Source organism: Micropterus dolomieu, linkage group LG12 (assembly GCF_021292245.1).
Source record: "Micropterus dolomieu isolate WLL.071019.BEF.003 ecotype Adirondacks linkage group LG12, ASM2129224v1, whole genome shotgun sequence".
Classification (NCBI taxonomy): Eukaryota; Metazoa; Chordata; class Actinopteri; order Centrarchiformes; family Centrarchidae; genus Micropterus; species Micropterus dolomieu.
Window position 1 is genome coordinate 2,524,924 of NC_060161.1, and position 13,734 is coordinate 2,538,657.

Genomic DNA, 13,734 nt, shown 5'->3' on the forward strand with positions numbered 1-13,734 from the left:
GGGTGAGACTGAGGACCAGTGAGACTACACATAGCACCAATACCTTAAATCAATAGACAGAATCTACTCTCTATGTCTCCTTTATTGGATCTGTCTGTGTGGATATGAGACACAACAGTGTGTGTGTGTGTGTGTGTGTATATGTGTGTATGTGTGTACATGTGTATGTCCCAACTGCAATCCAGTGGCCACTGAGGCTTTAGTATTGAGTATTTTCAGGGCACAGCAGTAATATTGAAGCACAGGTCCTTTTCTCTGGTCCACTGCTCTCCAGTTCTATCCTGCCCTGTCCTCACTAATAGACACAGCTGATGTAGCCACAAGTACTGTGAAGCGCTCAGATAACACAACTATTTGGAGCAGCAGTGATTCTACAATATTGGTTGTTGACAGGGAGATTCATCTAGTTCACAATCCTCAAAATAACCTCCAGTAGATAATAAACTGAGCCTAATACAAAAGCATGTTTTCATGAAAGAAAGGAGAGAATACTACAGACTGAACTGGGTCAGAAAGTCCAGAATTCATTTGCTTTCAGGACCACCATTACAAAAAAAAACTACATTGAAAACTGAGGCCAGGACTCAAACTGCAGACAAGGTGAGTTACTATTCTTTAAGCCTACAGAAGCTATTTTTACAGTATCTCACAAAAGTGAGTACACCCCTCAATAGTTGATTAAATCTTTTCATGTGACAACACTGAATAAATTATACTTAGCTACAATGTAAAGTAGTGAGTGTACAGCTTGTTTAATAGTGTAAATTTGCTGTCCCCTCAAAGGCTACGTTCAGACTGCATGTTATGATCTTAGTTTTGGGTTATGTTTGTGTTGTATTTTTCCCTGTGTGTTTCTGGTTTTGCCATTGCTTCATATGTCTATCTATTTGCCCCGGTTTCTCTCGTTCCTTGTCCCTAGTTATTTATGTCTTGTCTGTTATCTTAGGTCTTAGTCCTGCATTTTAGTTCTTTGCCTCAGTTCTTAGTCCAGTGCCTTAGTTCATGTTATTGTTAGTTTTTGTTCATCCGCATGTTTAAGTTTTCTTAGTATCTGTCCTGTCTTTTATCTTAGTCCTTGTTCCTGTGTCTCCATGTAGTCCTGTCCATGCTCTGATTTTGCGGTCTTTCCATGTTTGTGTTTTACTTTGGTAGCTCTAACCTTTTGTGTTCTTGTGTACTTTACTTCCTGTTTTATTTTGTAATCTTCTGTGCCTGGTGTTCCTGTCTAGCTTTGCTTCCTGTTCCGTTCTCCTTGATGTGATCCACCTGTTTTATGTCCCCGCCCTGCTCGTTTGCCTCACTACTTAATGCCTGTGTTCTGTTCAGTCTGTGTTGGTTCATTGTAGAGTGTTGGTCTGTTGCCTGAGTCTGTTCCTGTTGTTTTTGGACCTCTGTTTCATTTGCACCCCTTTGGATTCTATTTGGACTTAGCCACAGTTTGTAAGTGTGCTCTCTCTTTGTTAATAAATCTTTGGACTATATCAGCTTAGCTCTGGTGTCCTGTGCTTGGGTTCTCAACCTGCTCAACCACCTCTACTGCACATAACACTGCAGGCCTTAATGCTCAATTCCGATTTGTTCCCCAGATTTTTTTGTTTGCCAGTTCACATTGTTGTTTAAATGCGGCCCATATCAGACTCCAGTGTGAATTGTCCACGGCCTAAAAGTGACCCGCATGCGCAGAAGAATAACACAATGTCAGACACAGCACAATGTTGTACAGAGGTAAATAAGGAGCAACAGATGTTCGCTCCAGGTAGCTTCTACTTGCTAACCCTCCCACTTTTCACGGAAGACTCCCGTATTTCATTGTCCTCTCATGGGTCACATTTCTCCTGAATTACAACTAGTGTTCAAAACTTTCTGTCCTTTTCATTACGGTTCTGGCGTTGTACAACGCAACTCACTCTCTCTCCTCTCTGTTGTTGCTCTCACACTTCCTCATAGTTCAATATGGCACCTCATGGCAAAGAACTCTCTGAGGATCTGAAAAAAAGAATTGTTGCTCTGCATAAAGACGGCCTAGGCTATAAGAAGATTGCCAAGACCCTGAAACTGAGCTGCAGCACGGTGGCCAAGACCACACAGCGGTTCAACAGGACAGGCTCCACTCAGAACAGGCCTCGCCATGGTCGACCAAAGAAGTTGAGTGCACATGCTCAGCGTCCTATCCAGAGGTTGTCTTTGGGAAATAGATTTATGAGTGCTGCCGGCATTGCTGCAGATGTTGAAGGGGTGGAGGGTCAGCCTGTAGGCTATACGCCGCATACTGCATTAAATTGGTCTGCATGGCTGTCGTCCCAGAAGAAAGCCTCTTCTAAAGATGAAGTTAACGGCCCCAAACACACCTCCAAGACGACCACTGCCTTGCTAAAGAAGCTGAGGGTAAAGGTGATGGACTGGCCGAGCATGTCTCCAGACCTAAACCCTATTGAGCATCTGTGGGGCGTCCTCAAACGAAAGGTGGAGGAGTGCAAGGTCTCTAACATCCCACGGCTCCGTGATGTCGTCATCGAGAAGTGGAACAGGACTCCAGTGGCAACCTGAGAAGCTCTGATTTATGACTTGGATATTGACTTGAACACTATTTTAAAAGGCAAAGAGACTGGTTTTAACTCCAACATGACATAAATTCAGCATAATGCACACATGCAGTGGGCTGCACAACAAAAAGTAATCCACTCTTACATATCATGCTATACTATGAACAACACTGGCAGGATCCCTTAATGCAGGCACAAGCAATGTTGCATTAAATAGGAACGGTTTTGTTCACGTTGGTGATGTCATTGAGGTTCAACCAAACCACAGTAAAAACCTGTCGCCTGTAGCTTTTTATCTAACCAGCTCACTGTTACTGCTGCTTCTTCTTTTACCCTTACCTGCAATACTCAAACCCAATGCACTATTACCAATGCATTAGCATGGTCTCTAAGATCTGTGACCATTGTTGTACTTTCTGCTGCTTCACTGTAAAAGCGTTCAAGTGGTTTGCTGTTGTTGTGCCGAAATTTTGTTTCCCCAGCAATTTGTGCTTCTCCTGATTTTATCCTGAATCACACAGAAGCCCTATCATACTCGATATCAGCTTGATAAGATAAATGAAAACAAATCAGAAATCAGTGAGGTTGCTACCTGGTAGATGAACATGGGAACAGAAGAAGCCACGATACCTGATTGCACAGTATATAATAGCCAGTAAAATGTCTTGTCTTTAAAAATTAGCTGATGCATCTCACTGGGCTTTTCCTGCAAACAATAAAAATTGGCCCAAATATAGATTTTAGGCTTACAATGTGTTCATTCAGACAGCTCTTCTACCTTTTTGAGAGAACTGTGCAAAATGTCATGGGGTGTGTGCATGTGAGAAGTGCTCAGTATTACTGGACACTATCTTGCCACTAGGCAGTCACAATCAGAAAAGCTTCTCTGCCGTATTGTTTGTCTGTTGTCCATCCTACAGCCTGCCCTGTTCACCGCTCTCACAACAATCACATCGACTGAGAAATCGATACAGTACTCCAGAGAGAAAATCAGACTGAAGTCCTGCCACCTCTCCGTCTTTACTTGTGCGGACCAGGTTATAGGTGATGGTGACAAAGTAATGCCATCCTCTCTGGAGGGTATGAGAGGTGATTAATGCCACAGCAGAAGAAGAAGGGAGGGGGATCTGATGATTTGAGCTGCTCTCTCCAAATAGCTTCAGCACATTTTGAAGCCACTTCTCTTGTAAAAGTAAAACATGAAATCTTTGAGTAACTTCGTCTATTAGTCCCATACTCACACACTCTCATTGTGTGAGTGGTCTAAATTATTTTCTCCAGCTGTTAGCCTTTTTCAGATTATATTTTCATTATGATATTCTGACACTGGTTCAATCAATTCTTGACTGTCTGTTTCTGCAGTGAAAAAACACTGGGACACTCTTTAAAAACACATTTCACAAGTTAAATGTGTTTTAAAGAGTGTACCAGCCATCAGAAACTCCTGTAGGTTAAAATAGGCTAACTCACTAGCCTAGTAACATTAAAGTAACATTATATACCTTATACCTAGATTTTGTCATATTTCAGCCAAATAAAGTATATCTCAAACAATATCAGAGGCAAAACATCCGTCATGCAGTTTCTGAATCCTGATTTATTTTTAAAGAGCAACTGCTAGATGGAAGCCAAAGTAGGCCTTTTAAGCTTGTGTGTAGTACTCTGAGTGACAGTGAGAGAGGCAGTCACACCACTCACCGCAGACAACAATCTGCAGTCTGGGCATTAAAATTACATGTTGTCATATTTAGAAAGTGCTTTGCACTCTTATATGAATTGAACCAGTTTAACCTGTGCCGTTCCTTGCACTTATCTACAATGTGTTCAGACATATGGATGACTTATATCAACTTCTGGAGATTTTCGCTTTTGATGTACACAGACAAAAAAAGTCAGCTTTCGCAATTTCCAAATGACAAATCAGACAGCAAAAGTTACTAGAGAACAAGAAGGTGTTTGATCTTTGTTTATCTGTGGCATTAATTGCCCCTCATACTTTCTGACAACAGAGACAGGTGACATCCAAAGGACTTTACTACAACAAAGACAAAGGTGCATCTAATGATATGCACTTACTCACTGATCACAGGTAAATTACCAGAAATAAAAATGCACGGGATCCCAAAATAGCAGTGAGATAACTGAAATGAGGTTAAATAGGCCTACTACGGATAAAAATGTATGTATCAACCTGCTATTCACACCCACTGGTTCGAACACCTGATGTCAGTTCAGTTTTGGACTTTCAACACAACACTGATAAAAATAAAAACCTAAGATGTGAACTCCTAAATGAATGTGGCAGATGTCACATCAGTAACCAACTTACTTGAATCTCCCCTGACAGTGCTGGCACTGATCCCCGACCCATCCGTGATCACACACGCAGCTCCCGTTGATGCACTTCCCTGAAAAACATTTTTTATCGCAGGACTTAGAGGACACAGAGGAGGCTTCCGTGTGAAGCACGAGATGAAGCATCACAAATATCCCCAGGTATGTTTTCAAGACGTCCCGGGCGCTCCTTTTGGACGACTTCGTCCAGGTGCATCTATGCATTCCACCAACATCATCCATGATGGACGCGCAGTGTCTTTTTGAGATGCTGCAACCCCGAAGCAGAAAACGAACTGTCACCTTATGCTATGAGGTGATCTGCTGTCATCAGCAGTGGTGTCGGTAGGCTCAAGAAGCCTACCTGTGACGCCAGTGGGAAAGGCGCAGGAAAACAATAATTACGCACTGTCAGAACATACCGAGCGCTGTGGAGAAAGCTGCGGGACAGGACAAAGACAAGAAACTTTGATGGAAACAGTTTCGAGCTTAAAAACACTGTAAACGCATTTCCAATCGGTCTCATCCGTTCCGAGCAACACAAACATCGAAAAACATGTTACGCGCTCTGCGGCGCGTCCTCAAGTCTTCCAGATAACTTCCACTGTGGTCAAGGTTCCGATGTAAACACACGACCGCGACCGGATAATGCTGCCTCAACGTCAAAGACTGTAATCCCGGAGATAAAGCAAAACCACGGATTTCAGATCATCGTCGTGCGCTGTTCTCTTTATTTTGAGGATGTACTTCCAGACAAAGACGTGCCCTCTGCCCGGGTTTGTTATCAGAGGATGCGCCAGTCGTAGCTCTCCCGGAACGGCGCTTCTATCGACTCTGTCCGTTGTCGCTCTCCGGCCCCACAGCTGGTTTGCGACGGGGAAACTCTTGCACAAAGCCCTGAGCATGAGCAGTACGGTCACACGGTTAAAGGGGCAGTGCCATTTAAACGTCAACGGCATGCAGCAGGCACGGGCTCCGTGCAGACAAAGCCAGGGACATTCGCCTGCAGCATGGTCTCAATACGTTTCCCTATTGGCAGACTACACAGAGAAAAGTACTAAAGGGGGATTTATCTATTTTATTATTATACAACCAATTCAGAAATGAGTTAAATAGCAGCATGATCTTAGATAGATAGATAGTTTGATGGTTTTGATGCATTTTTAAAATACAATCCCTCCACCAGGGCAGCGGGAATCAGAAAACAGAATCTGCTCTGTTGGTCATAATCCCTTGAGCTGCTACAGGTTCTGTGACTTTCTCAGAAGCCCTTCAGCAAGCTGTATGCATTTTCTAATATTTCTGTGAAGGTTCTCAATCGTTCAGGTCATAGTATCCAAGGATAGTATCCAGTTGCCCTTGATTTTATCCTTCCTTGGATCTTTCAAATATGTTACATGCAGTAAGAGTTTCATCCATTTTCTGGTTATTAAAGAAATTTTAAAAGTCCTCTGGGAAACGTTCATTTTTCTGGGAAATGCTGGATATTCTGGTTATCTTCAAGGCTGGGTAAGTACAACAGTAAAGTCAAAATCCAATTCTGTTATGCAGTCAACAGAAATATGTTGCACATTCACACAAAGTGTCTCTCATGCACACACAAATCCAGGGTTGTTATGAGAAAGGGTAACCGCAGGGAATGATAGCTAATAAAACTGCAGCAAAATGTTAATTCCTACTGGAAAAATTGCTCTGAGACAATTTGAAGACTGCATAAAATATCATTATCCTCTGTAAATCCATTCGAATGAGGTCTGGTACAAATATGATTTATCTATTCATCACGAGCCGGAAAAAGTAAAAAACCTCAAGGCCTGCAGTGACTGTTCGTGTCCAGTCTGTTCATCTATTGCAGAGATCAATCAGTGCACATGGACAATAATTACTTGAGGAAATAATAGATTTAAATCAGAAACAATCCTTTATTTCTAACCCAAGTTTCTTGTTGCCTGGATGCATTTGAGTCGATTCAGAGTCAGATATGAGAAGAACATTAAAACCAGACTGACACAGAGGCCTATTCCCCAAACTGCCTTCCTGATTTATAACTTTATCTTACTCTGAAGGCTTTAAAAGAATCAAGGATATTCTTTGGAACCTAGCGCTGCTTTTGAAAAACAAAGCCAAGAATTGCATCTGTGCTCCCCAAGGGCTTGCAAAAACATCCAGCGAGCCAGAAGACAATAATCCTCAAACCAAAAGACACACTCATCTCAGGCAAGATATCACTCTGCTGCAGGGTGACGAAGAGAATTGTGAGGTTTCCACTTGAAATGTTGATTGCAACAGTTATATCTGAGCAGAAACCTGGTGTATCGGTGAAAACATATTTTGTTGCATCATTGAGCTAATTGAAACCAGCTGCTTAAGACCCAATTTTATGGCTTTGTTATACTGAAAGTGCTTCACATTTCCTCCCACATCACTGTTGATGTTTTGTAACTCAACACAGCTGTGTTCACACTTCACCGTTGAAGTTTTGAAACATCAACACCCAAGAGAAGGAAGTTTGGGGGTTTCACTAATGGATTGTGCTGATGATATTGGGTGCTAAAACAAAATCAAATGTGCTTTTATAGATTCCATTCTTTTTGGTTAAATATATGCTAGGGTTTAGGACAATGTTTTCATTCACTAATCATTATTTTCTATATTAACAATAAATCAAAAGACTACATGTAATGTCAAAGAAGTCGCTTGCCGTGACAAAACCAGAGAGATTTAGTACCGGTTCTGCAGGTGTATGAAAATGTTAGCTCCTTTTAGCTCACAGTTTTGGTTTTACAGCACATTCGCTGTCTGATTCAGTCACAGTTCTCTCGTCAGTCAAGTTTCCAGCAACAGCAGGCAGCTGTTTTCAGCAAACAAGTGGAACATTTAGCTGCAAAAGAGCAGGATATTTTTTCTCATTACCTGATGGAGACCAAACCAGAGCTAAAAGCAGAGTGAATATTGAAGTTACAATCATCAGATAGATACATACAGGATGCAAAATAGGATGGTAACGCTCCATGTCTGCTGGATTTGTAAATAGCTAATTGTTTGCTAACACATCCGTCATATTAACTTTATGGTGTCAGGACAGATGTGTTCTTCTGCCCCAAATTGGCCAAAAATCCATTAATTTATATGAAAGTATGAAATATAATATTTTAAAAGATAAAGCTTTTGCAGCTCAGTTTTAAATATTGTTATTAAGGTATATCCGCTATATAAGAGATGTGAACGGAGCAGAAAGACAGACAAGAGACAGCTAGATTTTGAAAGAATCCAACCAAAAAAATCCTACCCACTCTCTCCGAAGCCACTCAGCCACAAGCTAGCAGGTAGGTCAGCCAATCATTTTATTTGGACCGGATTATTTTCCTATTTTGTGTAACAAAAATTGCTTCTGAAATAAATTGCCTAACCCAGGTTAAACCAGACTAGCACCCGAGCCGATGTGCGTTTTTAGCAAAACACAATGGAGATGATGTTCCAAATGTAGTATGAGTTCAACCTTTCATGGTGCACACCTACTTAAAGCTCGTAAGACCTGCTAAAAGCTCATGCTAAACATTTTAAACCAAGCAATTAACTGAGCTTGCTGCAAATGACATTATCTGTCTGAACATGGTGCATGCCTGCAGTCACAGCCCTCATAACTCATATCACTGTAGAAGGTAGAAGAAGGTAGGTTTATTTGTCACATTACAACAGGTTGTAAAGTTAAATTAAGTTAATTGAGCAGACAACATACAGTAATACAAAAGCAATCATAATATGGCAAACAGAAATAAACTATGTTTAATGGAGCAGTGCTGAGGATGAATTAGAGTTTAAGAGTCTGATAGCTTGGGGGACAAAGCTGCTCTGCAGTCTGGTGGTGCGGCAGCAGAAACGTCTTTAGGCAGCAGGGTGAACAGGCTGTGGCTGGATGGGTACTGTCCTTTAGTATCCTTTGGTCTCTGCGTAGGCACCTCACCTCCCTAATATCACTGATGCTCGGGAGATGGGAACCAATGTTCTTGTGAGCAGTTTTAATCACCTGCTGCAGAGCCCTCCGGTCCTGGGCCGTGCACATCCCATGCCAGTTTGTGATGATTCCAGTCAGGATGCTTTCTACTACTTTCGATGTTTACACATTTACAACTACAAATTGTGTCTCTTACCTTTGCTGTTTTCGTAGGTTTATTCCCAAATAATCTCTGTTGTTTACATGCCCTCAAACATACTCTCTTTGACGCCTTCTTGTGGCTGACTTGTGGTACTGACACTGAAAAACAAGCCTCTATTCTGTCGCACTCACCAAGAGTATTTTATCACTGAGACCTTTTATTTTCTGCTTTTATAATATGGAATTCTTCGCTCACAGGAATAAATGTTATGAAAAAATGTTATTTATAACATAGTTGTATAGAAATAAATTGTGTTTTGAAGAAAATCTCTGTCTAAACAGTCAACATGTAAATAGATGGCCAAAACATGGAGACCGCCTGGGTATCTCTTTATAAATAGTATCATAAATGTTGTATTTTAGATTATTTTCATTAAATTTACAGTTACAGTTGTAGTCAAGCTGTAGGAGAAGACATTTAATTGCATTATTATCTACATATATTTAGATTTTATACTAGGCGAGGATGGAAATGTCACTTGCATTGCATTTTCATTTACTCTGGAATGGTAAGAGAAATAAGTTGCTATTTTAGGCACTTTTTCCTGGAGATATGGATTAGTTTTTAACAGGTTTAACCAGTAGGTTAGAGGTGAGGTCTGGTTAATTAAAGGCAGCTCCTCAGTTAAGGTTAGATAAAGATTGGGGTATCTGTTAAAAGAAACCAACTCTGACTGCTATATACAGCAGGAGACAGTATGCAAACTGCAGTGTATGGTCTGTGATAAAGATTTAGGAAAAAAGATTATTTTGGGAAATAGATAAATGAATGAATCAAGAACGCCCACAGTGACTGCTGGCGTTCAGTCTGTTCAGCAAACCAGGGAATGTTTCTCACAGCAGAAAAGATCCATCTTCATCAGTTAAATATGAATTAACTTGCTTTTATTTTCATGGGTTTGTTCCTTCATACATGCCACATTAATCTACATTATTTAAATGTTTTACATCCACTTTTATATGAGAAGCCATCAAAAATCATTTGAGTTACTTTGCCACTTCCCCACAGTTTTGAATCACATTTAGCAATGAGCTAATTACTCTGGCAGATTCTTATTTAGATTCTATATTATCTGACTACAGCAGGTATTCTGGCAGCCCTTCTTGAGGAAACAGCTGGTTTATTGCAGGCTGGCTTTTCCTTTCTACACCCCTCCTGGGACACACAGCACTACCTCCTGCTCTGTACGGCACACCTTGCTTCTGCTGCTGCTGCTGCTGCTGCTGACATACACTTCTTTCTTTGCCCTAATTTTGCTTGCTATTTTGCCAGCAACAAGACCATCTGCTTCGCCTCTAAAATAGGGAGAGTATTTATCAAATGTCTTGTGTTGGGAATACTGATCTGGGTTCTACTTCGCCTTGCAAGTCGAGATAAATGACAAGGTCAAGGATGTGGAGATATGATTTTTTCCACATCAATATTCATTAGCTAACTGGTGGGTTATGAGGTATAAAATGAATTGTTTGTAACAAGTGTCAGTATACTGAGACATGGTGCAGCGTGAAGGTCTTGTCTCGCATCTGGACTCATCTGAAGATATTTTTCTTTGGTGGTGTGTCTGGCTGAATACATGTGAATAAAAGCCATCTAAATCCTGTCAACTTGTTCTTATTCAACATTTCTGGTCTAAAAGGCCTGATGAACACAAGCTGCAGCTCTCCTCTGTGCACAAATCTACTAGTTTAAAGCTCCAAGGGACAACAAACAGTGGAATTAAACTTCACTGTTAGCCTGTGGAAAATTGGTTTGGCTTGTTATTCCTGCTGCTTGAGTTGAATTCTATTATAGATCGTTCTTAACCTTCCCCCAAGGGCCAAAGTAGGGATATTGATTGGATTACACAAAGAACCCACTGTGAGGAAAATGAAAAAAAAAAAAAAACTTATATTGATTTTTGACAGTTTGTTTATAATTAAATAGTGGAATAACTAAGTGTACCGGAGGGACGTGGATGAATGAGGATTAGGAGGATTTGCAGAATTCAGAGCAGGTACATGCAATGTCATTGGCTTTCTGCTCATCATCTTTCTATCCCTGCTCATGTTAATGTCTTTCGCTGCCAGCTGTGTGGTGTTTAATAGAGCAGATGTGCCATAAAACATATGCCATCACGGCCAAGAAAGACAAGTAGAAAGAACACACACACACTTTAAAACACACACAGATGTAGAGTGAGTGCGTGGAAAGAGTTAGTAGATAGCAGAGAGGAGAATTAAATGAGCCATGGGAAAATAATTTAAAAAAAATATTTCTGATTGATGTTTGGTGGCCCCTCCTGTTTGAAAGCTGCAAATGCAAGTGATCCAAAAAGGTTGGACTTAAAAAAAAGAAATTGTAAGCAGTCTGTTTTAAGAGTCCTCCGATAAAGGCCAAAAGATGCATATGACAGCTAAAAGAATTGTTGTAAAAATCCAGCACTTGTTGATGTTGTGCGACATTTATTTTTGTAAAATGTCCTTGTTGGTTTGATTTGAGATAAAAAAATCAAACACATGGCAGAAGAATAACAATGTATGGAGAGGAAAAAGACACCAACAACATAGAACAATATTAGCACTGGTAAAAACATGAAATGATATGTGAAACAAAGATAATGGTTGATGCTTTAAGATATATCTATGTAGGACTTTCTCACAGTCAGACTTTCCTCTCTGGATTGTATCTTGTATATTAAAATACATATTTGGAAAACATTGATAACATAAATGTACAGACGCTGGTGAACTTAATTCCAACTATATAATACAATCACAAATGTGACTTCTCAAAAAAAGTGAGAATTTAGAAATGTCTCTCTTATTTTATTTCATTAACAGCAAGTGAGAATTCTTCTGCCATTCCTGCAACCGCAAAACCACATAAATGTATCTTTCAAGCTTCCGAATGGGGATGTTACTGTCCTGGTGTGACCATAGTTACAAAAGGATGACGACTGCAGCATGATCCTGTCAACTGTTGCCAAGCCATGTTCGTTTGATTTAAAACAAGCTCAGTGAGAGAGCAGAGAAGGCAGGACGTGGCCGGTGTCCAGGGGATTTCCTCAGTCCGTGATTGATTCCTATCTGCAGAGCTCAAAAACACCATGGCTGATGTGCTTAATGAGAAAACAAGGTGGAAGAATCAAAGACAGAAGGATAATGTTGCTTTCAGATAATGGAGAAACACAGAGAAAGGGTATTACTTCTGTTTCTTAGCCTCCACACACTCATAGGAATATTATTTCTGGGCCCTTTTGCACAAAAATGAAGCTTTTCGTTCAGTTTTTCTGCCTCGGGAGGGTAAAAAATGCTTTTAAGGACTTTAAACTAGACTGAACATCCACCAAGCTTACACCAGATGGTTAGTTACATTATCCTGCACCAGCTGCTCCTTTTCATTTTCCTGTTTAACTTAAGAGGTCTACATTCCCAAATGCTTGCCTTTATTCATCTTTCTGTAGTTTAAATTGAGAACATCTAAACTATCTGGATGGTGATTATTTTGGTGCATAACAATAAACACAGTAAGTAGAACAAATAAAGAAAGACAAAAGTATTGAATATAAAATATAACATTCACAATAAACACAGGTACAGGAGTTGGTTTAGGCTTGAAATTGCAAACAATCACCAGAAGGGGTCAGCAGTGTCAAAGGTTTGAACATGCTGAACTGCGCAGAAACTACTGGATTTGACATGATGTCACATTCATCATTTCAGCTGTCTGACACAATGAATAGTAATTATTCATCATTTCCCTCATACAGTTAATAAATCTGCATCCACAGTCTATCAATTCTCTCTTCACTTGTGTTGTTAATTCTAATTGGTCAAGTAAAATACTCCACATCTCACATTAACTTGTTGATGGCAGATTGTAAAGACTTTTTGGCTGCACTTTCTACATTTTCTGAATATTTTCGAGTTCAAGTCACACACCATGTGTTGACAACATGCTGGGGTTTTATGGAGATCTAGTGATGCATTTTGGGGTCATGTGGTGCATGTGAAAAAAAAAAACAATAACTGTATAGTCGAGTTTTAAAGCGAAAACAGGACATAGAGACATAATTGAAAAGGAGCTAAAGATGGTGGACACTTGACTGATAAGTGATTTGAATTAGGATTGGGGCCGTAGTATTGCCTCCCTGTGATACACTCTCCATGATGTGTTGTTGAATGCAGTAAAATGCTTTTTGTGTGCAGATAAATGAATACATTCCTTAGTAAACTGTGAATTGCGGCTGGCCTTGTACTGAGTGTGTCAGATAGTCTATAGATATAGACATATTAATGTGCACGAGGTGAGACTGATCACCCAGGATATTTGCTATAACGTCAAGCAAATGCCTGACCCTTTATCTTATGTTCTGACAAACACACACACAGTTTCATGTATGTAGTCCATGTTTCTCTATTATAGGTATGATTGTAACATGGGGAGAGTTGTAACAACACCAATTCCACCAACTAGAGATAAAATTGGAGTGAGGTGATCATTTCAGTGGTTACCTACTTCCTCCCAGATCAGGCATGGTGGTTATCAAGTCTGGAAACAGGTACATTCAGAATATATAGAGAAAAAACAGATTTTGAGGTAAGAAAGTAAGAAAGATTATATTACAGATTTGACTTATATTAGATTGAAATGTAGTTTCTTTGGCAACATGCATTTTTTCCTTTCTAATTTCAAACCACTTTGATAATACAGCTAGCTAA

The 13,734-nt window shown here is 40.1% G+C and overlaps 1 protein-coding gene across 10 annotated transcripts in view; it reads right to left on the reverse strand.

The window, feature by feature from the left end:
• atrnl1a (attractin-like 1a) overlaps window positions 1-5,732 on the reverse strand; it is a 233,381-nt gene extending 227,649 nt beyond the window's left edge. For 2 of the 10 annotated variants that reach the window (XM_046065149.1, XM_046065151.1), the window contains exon 1: window positions 4,873-5,718. In XM_046065149.1, coding sequence (XP_045921105.1) covers window positions 4,873-5,120 — 248 coding nt within the window. In that variant the 5' untranslated portion in view covers window positions 5,121-5,718. Of the gene's footprint in view, window positions 1-4,872 lie in introns of all 10 variants that reach the window. The other 8 variants (XM_046065150.1, XM_046065152.1, XM_046065154.1 and 5 more) reach the window with 7 other exon arrangements.
• Between the last annotated feature and the right edge of the window lie 8,002 nt (window positions 5,733-13,734).